Raw genomic sequence first — 23,044 nt, forward strand, 5'->3', positions numbered from 1 at the left:
TCCTGCAATATATATATTGTTCTCCCTTGGGGTGCGCTACAGTACGTTTATTCCATAGCAAAAAAAAGCACTACACAAAAGAAGCTTTAACAAAAAGCCCAGGCACTGAGACATGGTAGTTCTGCTTTATGTATTTTGATCATCATCATCATCATCATCATCATCATCATCATCATCATCAACTCTTCACTGAATTGCATCACAAGTAACAAGAAGAATGAAAAAGGCCACAGTTCATATATTTTCACCATTACATAATGATCCTAATAAAAGTGGAACAAGTTTATTTTTAAAACCACGTAACGACACAAAGATGACCCGGAAATCATACAGAGTGTGAAAAGAACATGATCGATTGAAGAAGCAAAAGACCTGCAGCGCTGCACGAGCTCTTAAATGTATTCACGCGTAGCCTCCTGAGTCCTGTCAGTCAGATGGGTACATTTTGTGCTTGTTCACAATTGTAGCAGAAACATATTAACCTTGATTTATTTACTTTCATTTTCCCCAATGAACCTGTCTTTTCTGTGGCTACTACTACTAAAAATGTTTAATGTACATTTTGTAACCACTTCATGTGGATTGCATGGTTCCAGAACTTTCAGGCTAAGTCAGGCATAAAAAAAATTGACAAATTCCTCCAAAGTAATCCTATGATGTCGATCCATCAGGTCTTTTTTTTCAAACATGCAAGGAAGTGGAACCAGACGTCCACAGAGTGAGCTACAACCGCACGGAAGACTGGAGCCGCTGCATCACTGCACTGACTGACTGCTCTGCAGGTGGTACTGTTCTCTGTGGCTTCACCCAAGAAGACAAATGGAATGGAACCTCTCTTTTGTCTACACTTAAAACCCTCTATACGTAGTAAACTTGAGCGGAGTTGGCTCTGTACTTAGTCCGCTCTTTGTTTCCCTATACACCAAGCCTAGGGCCCTATCTTGCGCAGCACCTTACCCATTATGCCTAAACGTAATAGCCATTTCTTACAATTTTGAAAAACATTTTAAAATACTGAAAACAGCTGATCTACATCGACGTCTTGTGAGGTTGTAGATCGGCGTTTGGACTATTGTAAGTGAAAATAAGTAGTACAAAATGGCTAATAAGTTTAGGCATGAGGCGTATGAGGCACCGTGCAAGATCTCGAATCTCTTTGCTGAAAATAGCCCATCTACAAGCTTGTGTTTGAGCTTGTAAATATGCAATTTCCTGCAAATGTTGCCCCCAGTAGTATATGGTTCAAGTGTTCAATTCCAGGTAGTGTTGTTCCTTTGTATAATTAGCATACTGCAGAGACACTTAACCAATTGAACCCCAGCATCTCTATCCCGGGGGGGGGGGGGGGGGGGGGGGACATTCTGCAAATATAGCAGATCTACAAGCTCACGTGTTGCATTGTGACACATTTTGAGCTTAATGTATAGATCGTCTTATTTGCTGTAAAAATGTGTCCAAGTACTGTTACAACACAGGTCTGTTTCACTAGGGGACTGCGGGTGGTTAAAACGATGCTGTCACTGTACTGTATAGGCGTGTTGTCCAATTTGAATGTCAATGATTTGTAGCCTAGGCCCCCAACGCAAAAGGAGGTTGATTTTTACCCTAGCATGAGTCCTATGTAGCTGAACTATGTTTGAGTGAAGTATACTCGACAATTGTACATTGGAAATATTGGCAGGTTTTTTTTTTCTGGCAGTGGAAGTTGGTAATAATTTTACGTTTCATTATATTGAAGCCAGTGATATAGTGTATATAAAAACAGGCTTCTATGATTGTTCAATCTATTTCCTTTTTCACAATAATTCACATATATTTCCTGCAAAATAAATGTCACACCAGGCCTATGACCCATGCTATAGCCACTTGTATAAAATTATTGTTTTCTTTCATTCTTTTCCACGGAAAAAATACTCTGATAAATTACCAAATATCAGCATTGTTGTGCCACTGGCATTTATTGGTGCTCATCTCTGGAGTATAAAATGAATCAATTGTATTGAAATTGAATGAACTGATTTTAAAAGTGATCTCTTGCGTTTCTGCTCTGCCTCCTATCTCTCTATTGTTGTGGGGGGAAAAAATGACAAAAGTGGCCATTTTGGATTCAACTCGTTATTGCAGTAAAATGGGGTACAGAGTGAGAAATGAGATGTACAACAAGGAAGACTAACATAAACATTGACATGGTGTTATAGAAACGGGGTAACAGGTGTAATATTAAAATAATGAAGACATTGTAATCCTGGAGCGTGTCCGTTATGACCAGGCTTGATTATATGATAAAGAGAAAAATATGAAATGAAACCTCACAAAGCAATATAATATACCATAAAAACTAGCATTTACAGTGACAGATTCAGCCCTAGTGTTTAACCTAAGTCCAATGCAAAGTAGCGTTTCTTTTCCTTAAAAAAAATAGATGGCAACACTAAAAAACATAAGACTGAAACTGCCTTGCACATGATATAATTTTGGGGAAGTAGCTGAAAAAAGATTGTTTGTTTGCAGATGATGTGACTATGTTTAGAACACTCCAAGTCCTGTCATGACAAAATGTCCATATCTGAATGTCAACCCAGGATCTGAGGGCATCTCTAACAAGTAAAAACAACAAGCTCATGAACAAAAGTAAATTTGCCAATTAATAAAGAGTGATTTCCCAGTGAAAGCCAAGACTGAATTTCAACTTCCAAAGGTATGGTGGTGCACACATAAAATCCTTAATATTAACACATCCAGATTTGAACACTCTCTGAGTTAAATGAATACCCCAGGAATTGACTGTCAACCTTAATTAGGGCCAAGGCAGATCAATCACGATGAGTCATTTTGATGCTGAAAATGCTCAATGTCATTTATCACTGGCAGTTCCTCAAACCCACAGAAACACACAAACCAAGTGTGATTATTTACACGTTACCCTTCAAAAGTACACGAAAAATGGCAATGTCATGGGCATGGAGAGTGAAGCAAATATTATATACCGGTACCTTTTTAATATTTGATCCCTCCCTTGATCCCACAAAAATGTCCCCACAGATATAAACATAATGTCGAAGAGTTTGGAGCTTTTGACCTCACTACATTTTCAATGTGACACACTTTTCAACACACACCAAATTTACTTTTTCATCTATTTTTTTTAACAAAAACAAAAAAAACAAAAACAAAACTGATACAACATATTCTAAAACACAAAATAACAACCAGTCTACATGTAAAAATATAACTTTTACATACACAATTTTAAAATAATGGTAAAGTTTGCCATTTGTTGCATACAATTTACAAATGTCTGTGTTGAATTTGTTAGCAGTGAATTGGAGTGGATGGAACTCTGGTCCCAATTTGTCCTGCACAGAATGCCGCACTATAGCCAGAGGGTGTCGCCACGACAACGAGAAAGAACAGTCGCGTGATGTGTCACACTGAGGTGCCTGTCCAAAGTTCCCACTATTTCAGTCTTTGAGAAAAATATTGAATTCCCCCAGACACACTCCTTTGACAAAGAAAGCAACAAAAAATGGCGCCCTCCTCATATATTGTATATACTTTTTTTTGTACATTTATATATAGATCAATTTTTCAAATAGATTCTTTTTCCAGTTTCCATGCCTTCCCTTTGATTGGATAGGACTTAAACCACATCTAAAGGGCCGTCAACAGCAAACCTTTACTGCCAGACAGCGAAATTGTGTTTTTGAACCTTTTTTTTTTCTTTTTTTTTTCAATAGACAGAGAAACCAGAACAGACAAAAAAAGCAATAAGGGAAACAATTGTTCTTTGTTCTTGTTTTTGTGTTTGTTTGTTTGTTTTTTAAGAGAGAAAAGGAAAAAAAAAGATTTACAATATACAGCCACAAGTTGTACTGAAGACTACATTGGCTCACAGACAAGCCGATTCAAATATTGATAAAAAGCTGATAAGCTATAATACAATAGCAGACGCGTTGCTCGCTATAGAAATGGGATTGTGATTTAGAACCAGGGGAGATGGTATATAGGTGACATGAGGGGTTGCTGGGTGGGGACAGAGATTGGGGGAGGGGTGGGTGGGATTGTTATTAAAACAACGGTCTCTCCAAGTGGTCAGAAACCAAAACACACGCGGTCTACTTACATATAAGCATACAGTACATTAAATACAGTTTAGTTAATTTTTTTTATTTTAATGTTTTTATTATCCAAAAAATACTTTTTTGTCCTTTTGAACTGTTTTTCTTTTTTTAAATTCCCAGGTCTGGTAAAAAACCTGACTGCATAGAACCTAATGACTAAGAACAGGTTTCCCTAATGTTGCATCCTATTAAAAGTCCAGGTAAATGTCTCCCACTGGGTTCTCAAAATGATATGAACTCTAAAAAGGCACGTTGGTAGAATTGTGAATGTTCAAATTGCATCTCTGGGGCTGCCTGTGGGTGAGCTGGGGGAAGATCAAGGCCAGGGTCATACGGTCTCTAGAATCTGTGGGCGAAGTATTGGGCGCATAAGGCTAGACTTTGGGGAAAGGGCTTGGGCTAGGTTTTGGGCCATATAGTAGTGTGTGGCGGGGTTTATAAGGCTAGGTAAAGGCTAGGTACTGTACTGTTCTATGATGAGTTCAAATACAGGGCAGGATTATCCAGGGGCAAAGAGGGGCATGTGGGAAGTTTGTTGTAGGGGTGCAGCACTTGACAAAATGGTTAGGAAAAGAAAAGATGGGCTGCCGTAATTAAGTCTTAAGGGTGATGTTTGTTTTTTTCTTTTGTCATGGACAAAGGAATGGGGTTGAGGACAGGGTTAGGGACAGGACAGGGGCTTAAAGGAATGGGGTTGAGGACAGGGTTAGGGACAGGACAGGGGCTTACTGGTTGAGGACAGGGTTAGGGACAGGACAGGGGCTTACTGGTCGGAGGATCCTCAACAATAATCCAGGTAACGAGGGGAAAAGACAAGTAAAACACAGGAATGCATACATACATATACCGTATTACCGCTGCTTGCTTGGCCCCTAAGAAGTAATAATACCCTACACAGACAACTGATTGTTCCCTTGCTTCTAATTGCAGCTTTTGTCACCACTATTCTCTTTAGCATGTTTGTGTCCCTATATGTAACGCCGAAGCGATGTTGGTCCATTTTAATCAACCTCTCCGATATCACACAAACACCATGTTTAAAATGTCGATGTTCTTGTACAGTTGGTTGCCAATGCTTCTGAAGTGCTTAGTCATGTCAACAGCTGACATCCAGGGAATGTGCTAAATGTGGGAAATAATTAATCTACGTCTACCCTTTCCTCTCTCTCATCTTGCCATCAATCTGTGTGTACTCTGTCCGTCCACCCACCCACTGGATCTCTTCAGCTTTCTCCCTATACACAGTAAAATCCCAGCCTGGACATCAGAGAAAATGTACGTTGACACTGTACATTTCTGCAAAGCACAAGACAGAAAAATTGATTATTCTCTTGTGTGCACGTATGAACATATGTTCAGGAAATACCCGACTCGCACCTCACACTGATGAGCATATACGCGGTTTGCAGAAAAATACAAGGGCAACGTACTTCTCTGTCACAACATTAATTTAACTCTGAGAGTATAACACATGTATCCAAACGGACCGCTCTGTACACACTAAATGTCCTTTCAGACGGGCAGCGAAAGACACGCCTCGCAATTCATTTTCAAAGAGAGACGCAAGTTTGTTTTGGACGCGCGGAGAAGTCGAGGGGTGACAACGCAAGCGTTTTGTTTCGTGGGCGCGGTCCCGTGGAATTGTCGCACGCATGCTTGTTTCGACCTGGGTTGTGTTGAGCTTTATCTTCTTTTTTCTTTTCGTTACGCATCCCGCACCACCCTAATGAGCTGGAGCAGACCTGGAGCAGACCTGGAGCAGACCTGGAGCAGACCTGGAGCAGACCTGGAGCAGACCTGGAGCAGACCTGGAGCAGACCTGTTGTCGCAGGCGACAACGCCTGCGTCACATGCTCCCCGTCGGAAAGGACCTTTACAGTTACAAATGGATATAACAACACTGAGGATTTTACTGCGCAGTGACAGAGAAAGGGGAAAGGAGCTACCGATGTCCAGGCAACCATATCCCGGTCTGTCTTTGCTATCTGCAATGGTCCGTTAAATATTTCTATGCTACGAATGGCCGTGTTTGAGGATCGAATCATCGAAAGGTTAAATTTGACATCAACACACATTTTCGTCAGTGTATAGCCCCATAGAAAAATCATCATCATCATCATCATCATCACTAACATCATCATCGTCATTGTCATCATTGTCATCAGGGTCCCTCCCACCACAATTAGAAGTACACTTTTTCATTAGTGCGTGACCATTTCTTTTTGTTTCTGGAAAGTAATTATTTTCACCTTATATTTCAAACATTTTATTAAAATGCCCTGCCCCTCTAGAGCCACTCAGTGATTGATTGACCGAACGAACGATTGATTGATTGATTAGGCTATTTGAAGGATTGATTGGATTGATTAGCTGGTCGTCTGGGTAATTGTCTTCCTCCCCATATAGATACACACACGGGTCACCTCGGTACTTTCAGAGTATCTCACTGTGCAGTGTCACCAGTCTTTCCTTATATGCTCGGTTTGCATTACAGAGTCACCGCAAACATCTGTTGACAACAGCGCTGGCCGAAATACGTCAAAGTCAACGTGAGGAACAAAAAAGAAAAGAAAAAAAAGAAAATACAAAACAGATATCCAGGAATCGGGACACCCACAGTCTAGAAAGAACAGGAACGGAAAGGGAGTCTTCGTATGTGCGTGAACCACACTAGCAAGCTACTTCCTCATTATTTCCGGTTTGTTTGTTTGTTTGTTTTTGTATATATTTAATCTTCTTCCGGTTGTCGTTTCTTGTGTATCTGTCTGACTCCTACGCAAGAGAAGAGGCAGGGCTTTGATCCAGAGTGTGGACATAGATTGCCATTCAGTCAGAGACGGAGCGAAAACACTCCGCAACACTGTGTTGCGTTTGTTTTTTAGTTTTTTTTTTTTACAACAACACTTAATGATATGTTTTGTACTGTTCTGTTGTTCTGTCTCCTTCCCGCATCCAGTTGCATGTTGTTGTTGTTGTTTTGTCAACTTTTTTCTTTTCTTTTCTCATATATATTTATATATATTTATATATAGAGATTTTTTTTGTTCCTTGAAAATGGGAATGAAAAATATAAACGCAACAAAAAAAATGTAGAATGATTTATTTCGTGTCATATGATAGGAAAAAATCACACCCGTGTGAACCGAGTGGTGTAATGTTTTATATAGCATGATCAGCTGTGGTCTGACGTAATGTCTGACGTAATGAAATCACACCCGGATGTGATTTCACAACTGGCTTTTTTTGCGCAGAGAAAATGACCACGGTTGCTACGGTCATCCAGTTCACCCGGGTGTGATTTAATTACGTCAGAAATTATTTTGAACATAGCAACCATGGTCATTTTTTTATGCACACAAAAGCCAGTTGTAGGAGTGGTTTACACCACTCAAAAAAATAAAAATAAACGCTGCGTTCGATGGGGTGAATGGTAGCGAACACGTTGTCGAATCTGCCCGCGAAAAAGCATAGATTCCAACTTCAACTGCAGACGGAAAAAATGGAGATAGAAAACTGTAAGCAATTCTGAGTCTGATGTTTGATTTCCATAGACGATGAAGAATAGATGAATATAATGCAAATTAATACGCTGATCTGATTGGTAAGGCAGAAGGGTCTGCGGTGTTCATGATTGGTCGGCTTGTCAAGTGTCAACAAGGGTGTCTGACTGGTTGTTGTCGGGTTGTCACGGAAACGCCATCAGAGGAAGTGGTCGCTCATCATCTTGATGAACTCTGGCAGCTTGGACCTGGAGAGAGAGAGATAGAGAGACAGAGAGAGAGAGAGATACGATTGAATGGATTATCTACTGCAATGGTTCTCAAATGGACCTCCAATTTGGTGTATGTATTCGGCCAAGAAACCCCTCTCAGGGTTTCAGACATTTAACCCATTTAGACCTGAGGTCGATTCTAAAAAAGACCTTCTAAAATCTAACCTAAATTATTATTATTATTATTATTATTTTTAGAGGTAGCATCCGGATTGAAATGCAACAAGTCTAAATGGGTTAAGGGTCCATTTGGTTACTGATTATCAATTCACACAATCCATACATTAGGCTACATACCACCTGGTATGGATGTTTGTCTGCAGCCCAGTCTAGTAGCCAGCCCATAGAGTCCCATTGTGAACCCGGACATGTTGAGTAGTGAGTACACCAAGGTTTTATGTTATAAATGTTTAGTATGGGTCCCCAGCATGTAGAAACTGCCGGATGCTAACTTGCATATGTTGAGCAATTTTCATAATTGGCATAATATGTGACCATACCAATTACAACCTATATAAGGCAACATATTCAAAATGTCATCATGCTTTATGTAGCATGTGACATGTCAAACTAGGGGGTTTTCAAGTTTTGCAAAACTAATGCTTGGAATGGATTCAGCATCATGAAAACCCCCTAGTTTGACACATCACATGCTAGATAAAGCATAATGAAATTTTGAATATTTTGCCTTCTATAGGTTGTTAATGGTATGGTCACATATTATGCCAATTATGACAATTGGCATATTTATTTATGCAAGTTAGCATCCGGCAGTTTCTACATGCTGGGGACCCATACTAAACATTTCTAACATAAGACGTTGGTGTACTCAACATGTCCGGGTTCACCTTTTGGCTACTAGGCTATAAAGTCACAACTGCTGCAACAACTGAACATTTGTTCAAAGGTTGTTGGACAACCACTTCAGAAACTAAACCTAAGGTTAGCAAGGAATATCACCTCTAACACTAACCATGTGTTGTATGGAGAATATAGGTTGCTGCCTTCAGGAAGGAGATATGGTGTACCAGCATACAATAAGGTCAGACTAAAGAGGTCCTTTCTTTGTCCACCAGACGACTTTGAGGCTTAATCAGGAGTTGTAGTAGCCATGGGGTAATCTAGGCGGTGGACATTGCTCTTGTCTTCATGTCTTTATGTATGTAATATTGTTTAGTTCTTTGTGCTATGTCAAATGTGTGTGTGTATATGTGTTCTGCATACTTGGCTGCTGGGTCGCAAGACAAATTCCAGTGTGAACCGACAATAAAATGAAGTACTATATCATATCATTTATCATATCATACAAAAGGAACCAAATGTACCGTAAGGGTCCATTTGGTTCTCTCTCACTCACTCACTCACTCACTCACTCACTCACTCACTCACACACACACACACACACACACACACACACACACACACACACACACACACACACACACACACACACACACACACACACACACACACACACACACACACACACACACACACACAAGAAAGAAAGAAAGAAAGAAAGAAAGAAAGAAAGAAAGAAAGAAAGAAAGAAAGAAAGAAAGAAAGAAACACACTTTAAAATACACTTATTTCCAATCTGTTGTTAGAATGTACCCATTGAGTGAAATGGAGTGATTATGTCCTGAATGATTCAATTTTTTGTTGTTGTTGTTGTTGACGTTGTTGTTTGTTGCTAACACACTGTATGTAAATCCAATATTACTTTCCATGATGGAGCCATGTTCTTTTCTCATGTTCCTTGTTCAAAGGAACATCATAAATACAGTAACACCTGACTGCAAGGTGACATCTACTTAGTGGATTTGTAACGTCGAATGACAATTGTTTTTAGGTAGAGTCCTTAGATCTGTGAAATCTTCAATCAATGAACTCAGTGGTACTTTTCAACCAGTGGTCCCCCCCAGTTAAATGATGGAGAGTTGGTAACCAAATGGACCCTTATAGATCTTTAACTCTTGAGATTGTAAAATGAAACCAAATGGACCCTTACGGGTCCATTTTGTTTCATTTTAGTTAAATTATTGTTAACCATCTGCATTACTTAATTCACAAGAAGTCTACTCAATTAGAGAATGTAGAAGAATTGTTATTTTGATCAACGTTTGCCTGATATCTCTCCTACTGGTAGCAACATCTTATCCAACGACAACAAAATATTCTTTCGTCTTTGGTCCGATAGGCTAAATGTCATAATTTGGTGGTCGGTGGCTCAAATGGGCCCTCTATGAAGAGGGTTGAAAACCACTGAATTAACTAATTGATTTTCAAATTAGATTTTTCTTTCTGGAGGGCTGAGGGGGCCAGCTTACTTAATTCATCAATTAAGTAATCAACCAACCAACCAACCAACCTCTAATGGGGTCATATTACGAATCCAGGTACAACAGCAGATGGGTGTTTAAGTGAAATCTTCTGACCATTTGGGGGTACGTGGGGGGGAGGTGTTTACATTTGTCCCATGGGATTGGGGGGTCCGGCGGCGTCTCCTCCCATGGCGGCGGCGGCGGCATGGTGGGCGGCGGCCAGCGAGAGGGGCGTGCCGTCCGCGCTCACCGTCACCTTCTCCTCCTCGCGACGCTTCAGGCACGCTGCCTTGGGGTTCAGGTTGCGCTCTGGAAAGACACACACACACACACACATGCACACGTGCACACGCACACACACACAGATGTACGCACACACACCAGCATGCACACACACACACGAATGCACGCACCCACGCACGCAGACATGTACGCACGCGCACAGCCGCACGCACACACACACACACACACACACACATACACATACACGTGTCGTGTACAGTACACACAAAATCATACATTTTCACACCCACGTTAAAAAGAAAATAATGTTTTGTAATAATAATTTAATAAAGAGAATAAAGATTTTTGGCCCACATTTCAAGCTGGGTTTTTATTTTATAGATTTTTGGCCCACATTTCAAGCTGGGTTTTTATTTATCACTTCTTAGGTTTGTGTGTTTACCTGAAAAATTGCTATTTTTATTAACACTGCGAAGAGTGTTACAAAATGACCAAATGGACCTGTTATGTTTAGGTTCCATTTGTACACTCTTATGAGTTAAATTAACACTGAGATTCAGATGTCAGGTCATTTATAAAAAATATAAAATTCTGTATTGAATTGTATAGTAAATTGTATCTACAGTAAGAAAGTAAGAAACCTCAAGCAAAGTGTAGTTTTTTCATCGTAATAGATTCACATGATGAACATAACTAGTACAATGACATACTTTCATATAAAGTAACTATACGTTAACTGATGGAACACTATGTATTTGCATTTTTTTTTATTCTAATAATGTTGATGTATTTAGGGACTAGTATTGAGAGCAACAGGTGGTACTGCCACCTACTGGAGGTAAATACACATTGCAATTCTTGTATCTGTCTCCCTCAACAAATACATTGTTGATATACTATTTCATGCTTAACTTCATTATCGCAGTATTAATACCACCGCTGTATTAGTTTTAGTGCATATATTAATATAGTCTCACGTAGCCAGACAATCAGAGAAGTCTGAGGAAATCTAAATTCAACATATGAGCTACAACAGCAAGGAGAACACTCAGTTTGAGCCCATACGTTGAATTTAGACTTCACCAGACCTGTCCGATATAGGCAGAGATCTCACACCTGACAAATATAATATGACTAAAAGGAATATTAATACTTTATCTGTGCATTGTTAATCCATTCTGGGCGGGAACCCCTTTTGGTGTTTTAACTAAGCATTATGTTATACTTTAGCTATTGAAAAATAGCAGATCTACAAGCTCATAGCGCGCCACCGAGTGGCGCGCTACGAGCTTGTAGGTCTGCTATTTTTGAAAAAATGAAAAAATGCGGCACAGATCTTTGAATATATATTCTTTCAGAGCCAAAATTGCATATTGCCAAATGATACTGAGAGTAACACAGAAATACTAGTCATGACCGTAGATTACAATAGCACTTCTAACCTGTAACTTTGTTGCTCCGGCTCAGCCAGAGCAACTGTTCCGTTATAATAATCTATCGTTATTTTATGGTGTGAGATGATAAGTATAAAACCAGCTCATCAGAACAGGTTACTGATCCTCCACCAGGCTGTGGCTGCTATACTGACTACCTGGCTTTAGATAGAGATAGATAGATAGATACATAGATAGATATATTTTGTTGGATTTCATTGAAATCAGATAATAATAATAATGATGACAGAAATACTCCTAACCACTTTGTTTCTTCTCCAGGCTCAGATAAACAGCCACAGTCTAGTGAAGGACCGGTAACTTGTTCTGAATACCTGGGTTTATATTTGTTATACATTACAAGAATAATGTATTATAAATCTAACCTATAACTTGCTCAATATAAGAGCAACAACCAGCAGGATTTATAACTGTATAAAGTACAGTAATGCTAATAATGCTAAGCTATAACTCACTGCTCTAGGTTCAGATGAACAGCCACAGCCTAGTGAAGGTTCAGTAGCTTATTCCGACTAGCAGGGTTTATACGAGTTTAGATTATAACAGTAAATTCTGATAGAAATCCTAACCTATAGGGCCCGGTTTATACTTCATTGCGCACCAGTGACCCGCGCGGAAATAGCAGATCTACATGGTGACAACACGCCGCGCTGCGATGCGCTGTCAGTTTGTAGAGCTGCCATTTTCGCCCTTGCGACGCCAGAGTGCATTCAGTGCAATCAAGTGTAAATCGAGCCTAGCTCGCTGTTCTAGTCTCAGATTAGCTTGTCCTTATAACCTAGCTGGCTTTAAACTATCTCATAATCCTATCCTATAGCTGCAGGTTTAGAGACTATAATCCCAACCTAGCTGCAGGTTTAGAGACTATCTCAGATGATAATCATAATCCTAACCTCTAACTTGCTGCTCCAGGCTCAGTATAACAGCCACAGCCTGGTGGAGGATCAGTAACTTGGTCTGAGGTTTGTCACTCTTCAGGTGGAGTTGCACCATCCTGCCCAGCTCCTTGAAGGCCTCGTTGATGTCGCGCACGCGGAGGCGCTCGCGGGCGTTGTTCGCCATCCTCCGCTCCTTCTCGCGCTCCATCTTCTGCTCCGGGGAGAGGTCCTCGTCGTCGTTGTTGCTGCGGTGGCCAATGGGGATGTGCCAAGGTGGGAGGGAGGCAGGGAAGGAGGCAGGGAAGGAGGCAGGGAGGGAGGCAGGGTGTGGTGGTATAGTGAGAGCAGGCGATAGAATGGTTGGCGGAGTAAGAGGACGAAAAGGACGAGAAGATGAGGATAAACATGAGGAAGAGGAGGAGGAAGAGGAGGAGGGGAAGATGAACGGGAGAAAGAGAGAAGCGGATGTGAGGAGGAGGAGGAAGAGGAGGAGGGAAAGATGAACGGGAGAAAGAGAGAAGCGGATGTGAGGAGGAGGAGGAAGAGGAGGAGAATGGGATGAGGAGCAGGATGTGTGAGAGTGGCGAGGAAGAAGAGGAGGACACGGAACAGACAGAGAGAGGAGAGGAGGAGGACCAGGGGAGTTGAGGTTGAACGTTCATTTGCGTGGAGACTGACACACTTTGTTTCCGTAATATCGTTGCTGTCGTCGGTACAAGGTTTCTTCTAAGTTGTATCTCCAAATTCCAACTTTCTTTTTGTTTTCATAAACGAATGCCCTACCTCACGGCACGTCGCGTGAAAGTAGCGGAAATAGCAGAACTGCAAGCTCCGTTGTGAGCTTGTAGATCGGCTATCTTAAACGGTTTCCGAGGTTTCCACTCGCCAACGACGACAAACAGGTGTATAGGGTTATGGTGGTTGCACACTGGACGTGTTTTTCGGGAAAACCGACAGAAAAACGCAGCAAAAAGTCAGCGTGACACAACTTGTTTTGTTTTGCGTTACACGTTGCCATTATATCGATAGCTATCCTTCTCATGCCGTCCGTCATCTCTACCATCATCCACTGTTGTCATGGTTACCTTCCCCACTAGCATCATCACCGCCATCGCTGATAACGACATCAAATCGTTATCTTGCTCGGCATCATCATCATTATCTATTGGCGTCATCATCGCACGTTTAAGTTCATCATCATCATCATCATGCAAAGATCTCTGCAAATGTTCTCTGGCTTGTTCCTCTAGGTGAGTAAAACCTGATTCGTACTTATTTGGCACAGTGCACGTCGGGAGTGTGGTGCTGTTCTGAAAAGATCAGATCTACAGGCACCGTGAGCCTGTAGATCTGCTGTTTTCGGTGCACGGCACCCGTGTGCAACTAAGTGTAAATCAGGGCTAAAAGGTGCAACCCCGATTCCCTGTGTTTCTTGTTTATTTGACGTTGGGCTTTACTCTGCTGCAGAAACAGCTAAACACAGACACAAACCCACAGAGAGGAGACAGAATCACTCTTTTGTTTTTGATTTTTGTCAATAAAAATTACATAATTCTTGGTGGACATATTAGTTTTAATATAATATTGTTTTTATTTGTATGAATTCTTCCCCTTTGGGTGCCCAAAAGTTGCCTGGGTCTTTCTGTCTGTGTTGTGAATGCTTCATCATCTTGTTTATTGTCACTCCAATAAACACCAAAGTGCTGGTTTTCCCCCTAAAACTCTCGTGGCTCTAAGTCGTTCCTTGTCTCCTTTCTCTCCAGACATGGAATTGATTAATTTACACATCCTGGTATCAACTTTGATCCTATGTTTGTTTGTTTAATTTGTCAAACAGATCAGACAGATATATTTAGGTTTATCCTACAGTAAATCCTGTCAATCCATCACTCACCAGAGAAAAGATATCTCAAATGTCACATCCTGGTACAGATTCTAGATCCACCTTGCGAGTTTTGCCCAAAAGAGACAAACAGAAAGCAGGTGTTTTTGGTTGAAGCGAGCACCTGGGGGACACCTAGATCTTAGCCTGGCCCATGACTTCTGATCTAGAGGGGCGGCTGCCGGTCGAAAACAGTGGATCGTATTGGTTCATCGATCTGAGCACCCGCCCCCTCGCCCCTCCCCTCCCCGGTAGAAAACTGCGGAGAAAACTGACGTCACCAAATTTAGAGCGGCGCGCCTCTGCACAGCGAAATACAAGGAAGTTGGATTCCAGGCGTTCATTTTTGAGCCGAATGTGAACAAAAACAAAAGCCTGGTTACAGCTACCGAGGCTATACGTGGAATCTTTGACCGACCTGTCGAGAGCTTTGAGGTCCTTCACGTCCGGCTTCTCCTTCTTGGGCTCCATGGCCTTGGCGTCCTGCAGGAGGTTCTCGTCGCCCTCGTCCTCCGACTTGATGTCCGAGCTCACCGAGGAGGTGCTCTGACCGTGGAGGCCCCCTGACAGCGCTGAGGAGGAGGAGGACATGACATGTGAGGAGGAGGTGCCTGACCCTGTATAGGCCCCCTGACAGCACTGAGGAGGAGGACATGACATGTGAGGAGGAGGTGCCTGACCCTGTATAGGCCCCCTGACAGCACTGAGAAGGAGGAGGAGGACATGACATGTGAGGAGGAGGTGCCTGACCCTGTATAGGCCCCCTGACAGCACTGAGGAGGAGGAGGAGGACATGACATGTGAGGAGGAGGTGCCTGACCCTGGAGACCTCCTGACAGCACTGAGGAGGAGGACGACATGACATGTGAGGAGGAGGTGCCTGACCCTGTATAGGCCCCCTGACAGCGCTGAGGAGGAGGAGGACATGACATGTGAGGAGTAGTTGCCTGACCCTGTATAGGCCCCCTGACAGCGCTGAGGAGGAGGAGGACATGACATGTGAGGAGTAGTTGCCTGACCCTGTATAGGCCCCCTGACAGCACTGAGGAGGAGGAGGAGGAGGACATGACATGTGAGGAGGAGGTGCCTGACCCTGTATAGGCCCCCTGACAGCGCTGAGGAGGAGGACGACATGACATGTGAGGAGGTGCCTGACGCTGGAGACCTCCTGACAGCGCTGAGGAGCAGGAGGACATGACATGTGAGGAGGAGGTGCCTGACCCTGGAGGCCAGTGGTTTCCAAAGTGGGGTCTGGGGACCCCTAGGGGTCCTTGAGGTGGTTCCAGGGGGTCCGCAGCTAAATGATAGTAAGGAACCAAATGGACCCTTATGGGTCTGTAACTCTGAGAGTGTACAAATGGACCCGTTAGGGTTGAATTAACTTGGTTTTACAATATAAATTGGGGTCCCAGAGATAGAATTGCCATTACATGGGGGTCCGTAGACTAATGCATGTCAAACTGGGGGTCCTTGAAATTAAACAGGTTGAGAATCACTGCTAGAGCCGTAATAATCTTCTCTTCCCGGGGGGTCCCGGGCGTATCTCTTCAAATGCAGATGTAATAGGGGTCCGTTTGGTTACCATCTCTCCATCATTTAGCTGCATGGGACCACCTGGAACCCCCTCAAGGACCACTAGTTCAAAACCCCTGCTATAGTGTTTGCTCAGACAGTAACAGGGGTCTCCATGTCTCTCCAGCTTTTTATTAAACAGAAAATGCATTTTCAGGTCGGGATAGCAATTTTATCCAATCAGGATAGAGAACTCAGTCAGGATACAGATTGAGGAGCGCTAAGGACACATTGTCAAATGTCAGTAAATGTCATTACGTTGTGATCTACAAGCTCACAACGTCGTGACGAGACTGTGTGAGATCTATTACTATTAAAGGGCTACAGTAATTATACATTAATGAATGTCAATGCACGTGTCTGATCATGAATTGGTTGACTGAGGCCCAACAAAACACACATACACAAACACACACAGACGGACGCACACGTACGCACGCACGCACGCACGCACGCACGCACGCACGCACGCACGCACGCACGCACGCATGCACGCACGCACGCACGCACAGGCGCGCAAAGCGCTGGCAGGCTTGAGCTCCAAAATGCCATTATGAATACTAAATACTGTAATGTTACTAATCATTTAGTAGCAGAACAACAACCTGCCACCTGAAGTTAATTAACTGCTGTTTTTGTACATTTTCTGGAAATGGCTTCATCCTCAAAGGGGTTTCTACTTTATTATATCACAAGAAAAGCTGCAATCCGGAAATTATTTGTAATGAATAAGATTCTATTTGAATGGATCTGAATGAGTAAAGTAAGTATAGTCTTGGGAACAAATTGGTTCCAGAGCCATGAGGCCAGAGGCCTACAGTGGTGGAAAGTACATTTACTCAAGTACTGTACTTATAAGTATCATTTGGAGGTACTTTTACTTTGGACTGGAGTATTTCCAATTTCCAATACTTTTTGCTTCTACTCCACTACATCTCGGATCCAACCGAGATGTAGATTTCGTTCTTAACAGGCCCGAAAATTAAGATCTTACCCCCATGCCAAAGCGCCAGCGCTCGCCCAGCAGTCTGCTGTCACCCAGGCGGATGTGTGAACCCAGGCGTCTTGCTGGTAGTAGTAGGCTAATACTAGTAGCGGTAGTAGTAGTAGTAGTAGTAGTAGTAGTAGTAGTAGTAGTAGTAGAAGCTGGCCAAAACTGTCTGTCTGTGTGTCTGTGTGTCTGTGTGTGTGTCACGCTGTAACACCACCCGCCCACCACCAGAGGGCAAAAGATTGGGAGCAAACAATACAAACTGAAATTGGAACGATACAGAGGTCTGTGTGTGTGTGTACATGTGTGTGTCAGACTGCCACAACACTTCGTTCGCTTCCCGCGTTTACGCGTCTTACTTGTAGTAATAGTAGTAGTAGTAGTAGTAGTAATAGCAGCAATACTGTACTATTACTAGTAGTCATGGCAGTCACAGACAGGAAGACAGCAGAGCAGGAAGTAGAGTGAACGGCTGCAGGAAAGACCCATTCAGAGCTAAAACCACTAATGTGTATTTAACTGTGGTCTCTGCCAATAGCACTTTAATGCTACACATTATTTACAGTCTCTGCCCTGCAAATTACTGCAGTCATACACCACTTACTGTGTGTGTGTGTGTGTGTGTGTGTGTGTGTGTGTGTGTGTGTGTGTGTGTGTGTGTGTGTGTGTGTGTGTGTGTGTGTGTGTGTGTGTGTGTGTGGGCGTGCGTGTGTGCGTGCGTGCACGTGCGAGAGAGAGTGTGTGTGTCCATCTGTCTCTGAGACGTGCACATAGTGTAATTTTAAGTGTGAGGTTGTCTGTGTGAGTTTGTGAGCGATACGTTATGGTTTTTCTATGTAACTGTATGCATGTGTGTGTGTGTGTGTGTGTGTGTGTGTGTGTGTGTGTGTGTGTGTGTGTGTGTGTGTGTGTGTGTGTGTGTGTGTGTGTGTGTGTGTGTGTGTGTGTGTGTGTCTGGCATGTGCTAATGCGTATGTGTGTGTGTGTTCTCCCTTTCCCTCTTTACTGTTCTCAACACCTCATTACACACTTGGCGTGGGATCTGTGTGTGCATGTGTGCATGTGTGCGTGTGTGTGTGTGTGTGTGTGTGTGTGTGTGTGTGTGTGTGTGTGTGTGTGTGTGTGTATGTACGTGTGTGCGTGCGTGCGTGGGATGGTTCTAGCTCAAACTGGCTGCCAGGGAAGTGATTTTCAGGCCTTTAAACAGGCTCAGGGATCATTGGTTCCCCCGGCGTGCCGCTCGTATACAATTCCCTCGTACATATTCATAACGCAAATATATTTACCCTTGTCTTCTAAACCATTACCGCTCGGCCGTTAAGCGCTGCAGCTTGCCAGCTATGTGATGGTTTTATTACAGATGTGTGGTCAGCCTAGCTGCTGCCGTCTGGGCACGGTGAAAAATACTCCGCTAATGGAACTATGAAGAGTGTACACAGTGTAAGGATTATAGACCCTATACGGCTCCATTTGCACTTTGCAGTGGGAGGCCTGCAGGCGTCATCACCTGCCTCACGTTAAATATTGATTGACTTTTAGAAGAATTAAGGCCGATGTCACCAACCAGGTGCGCAGGTCAACCGCAAATCAGTGTCGACTAAAACTATGATGAAAAATGTTCGGCGAGTACCTTTTTTCACAGAGGAAAACTGAATACATTTAAAAAACAAAATGAAAGCTAAGCTAGTATGATGACTAAAACTAAGACTAAACTATTCCGTCAACAAATAAAAAACTAGATGTAGGGAGGCACTAGTGGAGAAGAAATCCCGTTTTTTTTTCTTTTCGTTTTTTTCATTTTCTTTTTACACATTGAGACTTTTACAAGTGGCAACTGGCCAAGAGGCAGAAATAAAATGACACTTCAATACCACATCATAAATGCCACATTTTGGAACAGCAAATAAAACATCCATAATACACCTCAAAGCACCTATGAAATAAATACAACAAATCACCAAAGTCCTAATCTTTTAGTAGCAGGGCAAAATACACAATATACAAAATCTAAACCGAAATAATAAATATAGGCATGAACATATAGGCTAGTACAAATCCAAATGTTGGACTGTACATCTAAGACGATCCTTCTCAAGGGAACTTTCAAAGCCAATTTTAGTCATGGACTGCAGGTCGTTCCACGGTCAAGGGCTAAAGAAGGCCAGACATTTTTTACCCCCCTCGGATGTGAATGCTGGTACTACACACACCGTAGCCAAGCATTTGACCCGAGGTTGAGGCCGTTTTGGACCAAGTCGAATTTGGAGGAAATGTAAGATGGCAGATCACCCAGAATGGCTTTATAAATGAAAATATGCCAATGTTGCAGCCTGCGAGATGTCGATGAGAACCAACCGACTGCAGCATACAACGTGCAGTGATGTGTTGAGTTAGTTATGAATCTCAATCCAGCATGGTACAGGGGATCCAATTTGGCCCTGTAGAACTAAAAGACATGTCATGTTTGGTTGCGCTCTGGAAATAGCAGATCTGCAAGCTCACAACGCGTCGACACGTTGGCTATTTTCAGCATGCAACCAAGTGTAAGATCAGCCATTACGATGACATCAAGAGTGTATGTGTCTGTCTGCGTGTGTGTGTGTGTGTGTGTGTGTGTGTGTGTGTGTGTGTGTGTGCGCGCGTGCAGGCGCATTCCTGTGTTTGTGTGAGAGAGTGAGTCTAAATGTGTTACACTCAGACATAATGCTACTCTTTTAGCGCATGTGAACACACACACATGAACACGCGCACACACATGTGTGCGTGCGCGTGCCCGTGCGTGTGTGCATGCGCGTGCGTGCGTGCGTTTAGAGGTTCAGCTGAAGTGAAAGAGGCGGGGCCAGAAACGTACCGCGGTAGGGGTCAGGCTGGCTGAGGTCAGGGGAGGTGGCTGACTGGACAGGAAGCTGAGGCCCCGCCACCTGGCCTGGCATGGAATGACTGGCACGCAGACCCCCACCACCGTCTTCTCTGTGCGAGCCCACCTGCATGAGAGAGAGACACAGAGACAGAGAGAGAGAGAGAGAGAGAGAGACAGAGAGAGAGAGAGAGAGAGAGAGAGAGCGAGAGAGCGAGAGAGAGAGATTATGAAAACCTACTGGGTTTTGGTCAATTTTTCAAATGTGATTTTCCATCATGATCTGCACCTTCATCCATTTAGACCTGAGTTAAAAACATTCACTTTGACAGAATATATATTCAAAGATTTGCGCCACATTTTTACGATTTTTCAAAAAGAGCAGACCTACAAGCTCGTAGCGCGCTATGAGCTTGTAGATCTGCTATTTTTCAATAGCTAAATTATAACAATGTTTAAAACACCAAAAGGGGTTAAATAAAAGATGCACGGTTCATATAGTTTCCCAGCCTCATATTGCAGTATTTATTTCTTTCTTTCTTTCTTTCTTTCTTTCTTTCTTTCTTTTGTTTCTTTCTTTCTAGTGTTGTAATACTTTCTGTGTCCTGTAGAGGGCACAGTGTCTCTGTATTTCTCCCTTGATCTTTGTTTTGTCTCTCTCTCCCTCTTTATCTCTGTATCGTTCTTTTACATGGACCCACACACGCGCACGCACACACACACGCGCACGCACGCACGCACGCACGCACACACACACACACACACACACACACACACACACACACACACACACACACACACACACACACACACACACACACACACACACACACACACACACACACACACACACACACACACACACACACACACACACACACACACACACACACACGCCGAGAGACAAAAGAGACCAACTCGTGCCAAAATTGTGAATCTCAAGCGGACAGTATAGGGCTCTATGGGAATTAGACATACTGCAATTAGACATATGGGCATTAAGATAATTGACAGAGTGTGTATATATACATATACAAGTGCATGAGCGTGTGTGCCTGTGTGCGTGCGTGCGTGCGTCCAAATTAACGGGCTGCTGTCCTGTGTTGTCCTTTCACACACGTACGTAGCACACAGCAGGACAATGTCCGTACATTAACACACAGACGACATGTCTTTCCTACGACAACAACAACAACAAGATACGACCTCATTTCCCTCAAAACAAGGCCTCCTCCAAGCTGGACAAATATCATGTGTCTGTACTGCCGGATACAACGGTAGGCACCTACAGGAAACCTTTTGACGGCATTGTATTTGTTTTGTTTTAGTAATAGTCTCTTGAATAGTTTTCATTTAGTTTTTGTCACATTCTAGTCCCCTGGAATGTTTTAGAGTTTTAGTCGACTAAATCTACAGTTGAATTAGTCGACTAAAATGTATTTTGGCGGGCCTTGATGCCGTCGTAATGATTGTACGAACGAGCCATTTGTGTTTCATTCAAAAATATATATATATCATGGAACATGGAACCTGTGAATATTCCCATTTCCACTGCAAATAAGAAACGCCGAATGAATGAACCGTTTTCCAGAGATCGAATCCCTCTCTCTCTCTCTCTCTCTCACTCTCTCCCCAAACCCCTCGGCGAGCTATAGGCTCTTCTCTCCTCCACAATAGACGTGTCATCAACACACCCACTCGCTCAATGCAAATTCACCACACAATCACGGTCCATTCACACACAGAGACGTTTGGGTAACATGGACATTACAGGGACTTAACTCAGGGGAGCTGGCAGCATGCAGTCTGTTGGATGGCAGGCCCTATGCTGAGTGACTGGCTACAGTATTACTACAGACCCACCGGTTAATATCTAGATACTTTCATTGCCGTGGCACATATAGAATCAGCCTGTCTCCATTCATCTTTTTATGTTTTTTTCCCCCATTAACCCATTTAGGCCTGACGGTTTTCTGAAAAACCTTATGTTTCTGTATCAGTGGTGCTCAATATTTCATGTCAAGGACCCCAAACATTACATGTACTGTAATATGGCTCTGCACCACCCCCCCCCCCCCCCCCCATCTGAAAATATGTTGTTCCAGGAACCTCCCCAGAAGCAAAGATTTGAGTTAAAATGTTCACTCTGTAATAATATATATTCAAAGATTTGAGGCACATTTTCATGATTTTTCAAAAATAGCAGACCTGCAAGTTCTTGTAGATCTGCTATTTTTCAATAGCTATAAAGTATAACATAATGCTTCAAACACCAACAGGGGTTCCCGCCTAAAATGGGTTAATAAACGCCCTCCTTTGTCATATACAGTGTCAAAAGTATCAAACATGGGCCATGGCCGACCTATATGAGCTCACAACGTTTTTTACCTCTATTTCTTGAAAGTCTAATTGTAAGTGGTTGTCTTTCTGTGACTACATAATAACTACATTGGACATACAAGGTTTCCACCCGACAGAGACGATTTCCAGGTCACAGTGCATGAGTGATGCTACATGCATTCATGTTGTTCTGGCTTCTCTCCATCGGCCCGTCCCTCACTACTTTAGCTTCTTTCCCTTCTTTCCCTACAATATCTCTCTCTTTCCAACTATAGGGATGCACAATTTAATCGGTAGCATAATCTGAGTCGGCCATATCGGCCATAAAAATGCCATATCTTTATCGGAACGGTCTCAAAATGATCCAGATTATTATATAATCGGTTTTCAACAGCAAAAGAAAAAAAAACTAAAACTTCATCAATAAATTCAATATAAATCAAAGTTTTTTAGTACCTCTAGTGTAGAACAAAAGCTAAATCAAATATGATGTAAAATCTTAAGTCGAAATAAACTTTACATTTTTCTACATTTAATTTGTGTAGGCCTACTCATCTCATTCAGTTGTGAAAACAGAAACTTGGAAAAGAGTATAGGGTATTTACTGATT

The 23,044-nt window shown here is 42.6% G+C and overlaps 1 protein-coding gene across 1 annotated transcript in view; it reads right to left on the minus strand.

Annotated features, from left to right (window-relative positions):
* Window positions 1-7,525: 7,525 nt before the first annotated feature.
* The window catches only part of LOC306939672 (transcription factor 4-like), a 43,237-nt gene continuing 27,718 nt past the window's right edge, over window positions 7,526-23,044 (minus strand). Inside the window, exons 8-12 of the mRNA XM_079524327.1 lie at window positions 20,089-20,221; window positions 15,093-15,246; window positions 12,808-13,037; window positions 10,364-10,526; window positions 7,526-7,869 (exon numbers count right to left, since the gene is read on the minus strand). Of these exons, the coding sequence (XP_079380453.1) occupies window positions 7,821-7,869; window positions 10,364-10,526; window positions 12,808-13,037; window positions 15,093-15,246; window positions 20,089-20,221 (729 nt within the window). The 3' untranslated portion in view covers window positions 7,526-7,820. The remainder of the gene's footprint in view (window positions 7,870-10,363; window positions 10,527-12,807; window positions 13,038-15,092; window positions 15,247-20,088; window positions 20,222-23,044) is intronic.

The sequence above is a fragment of the Electrona antarctica genome (genome assembly GCF_951216825.1).
Source record: "Electrona antarctica genome assembly, chromosome: 16".
NCBI classification, from domain to species: Eukaryota; Metazoa; Chordata; class Actinopteri; order Myctophiformes; family Myctophidae; genus Electrona; species Electrona antarctica.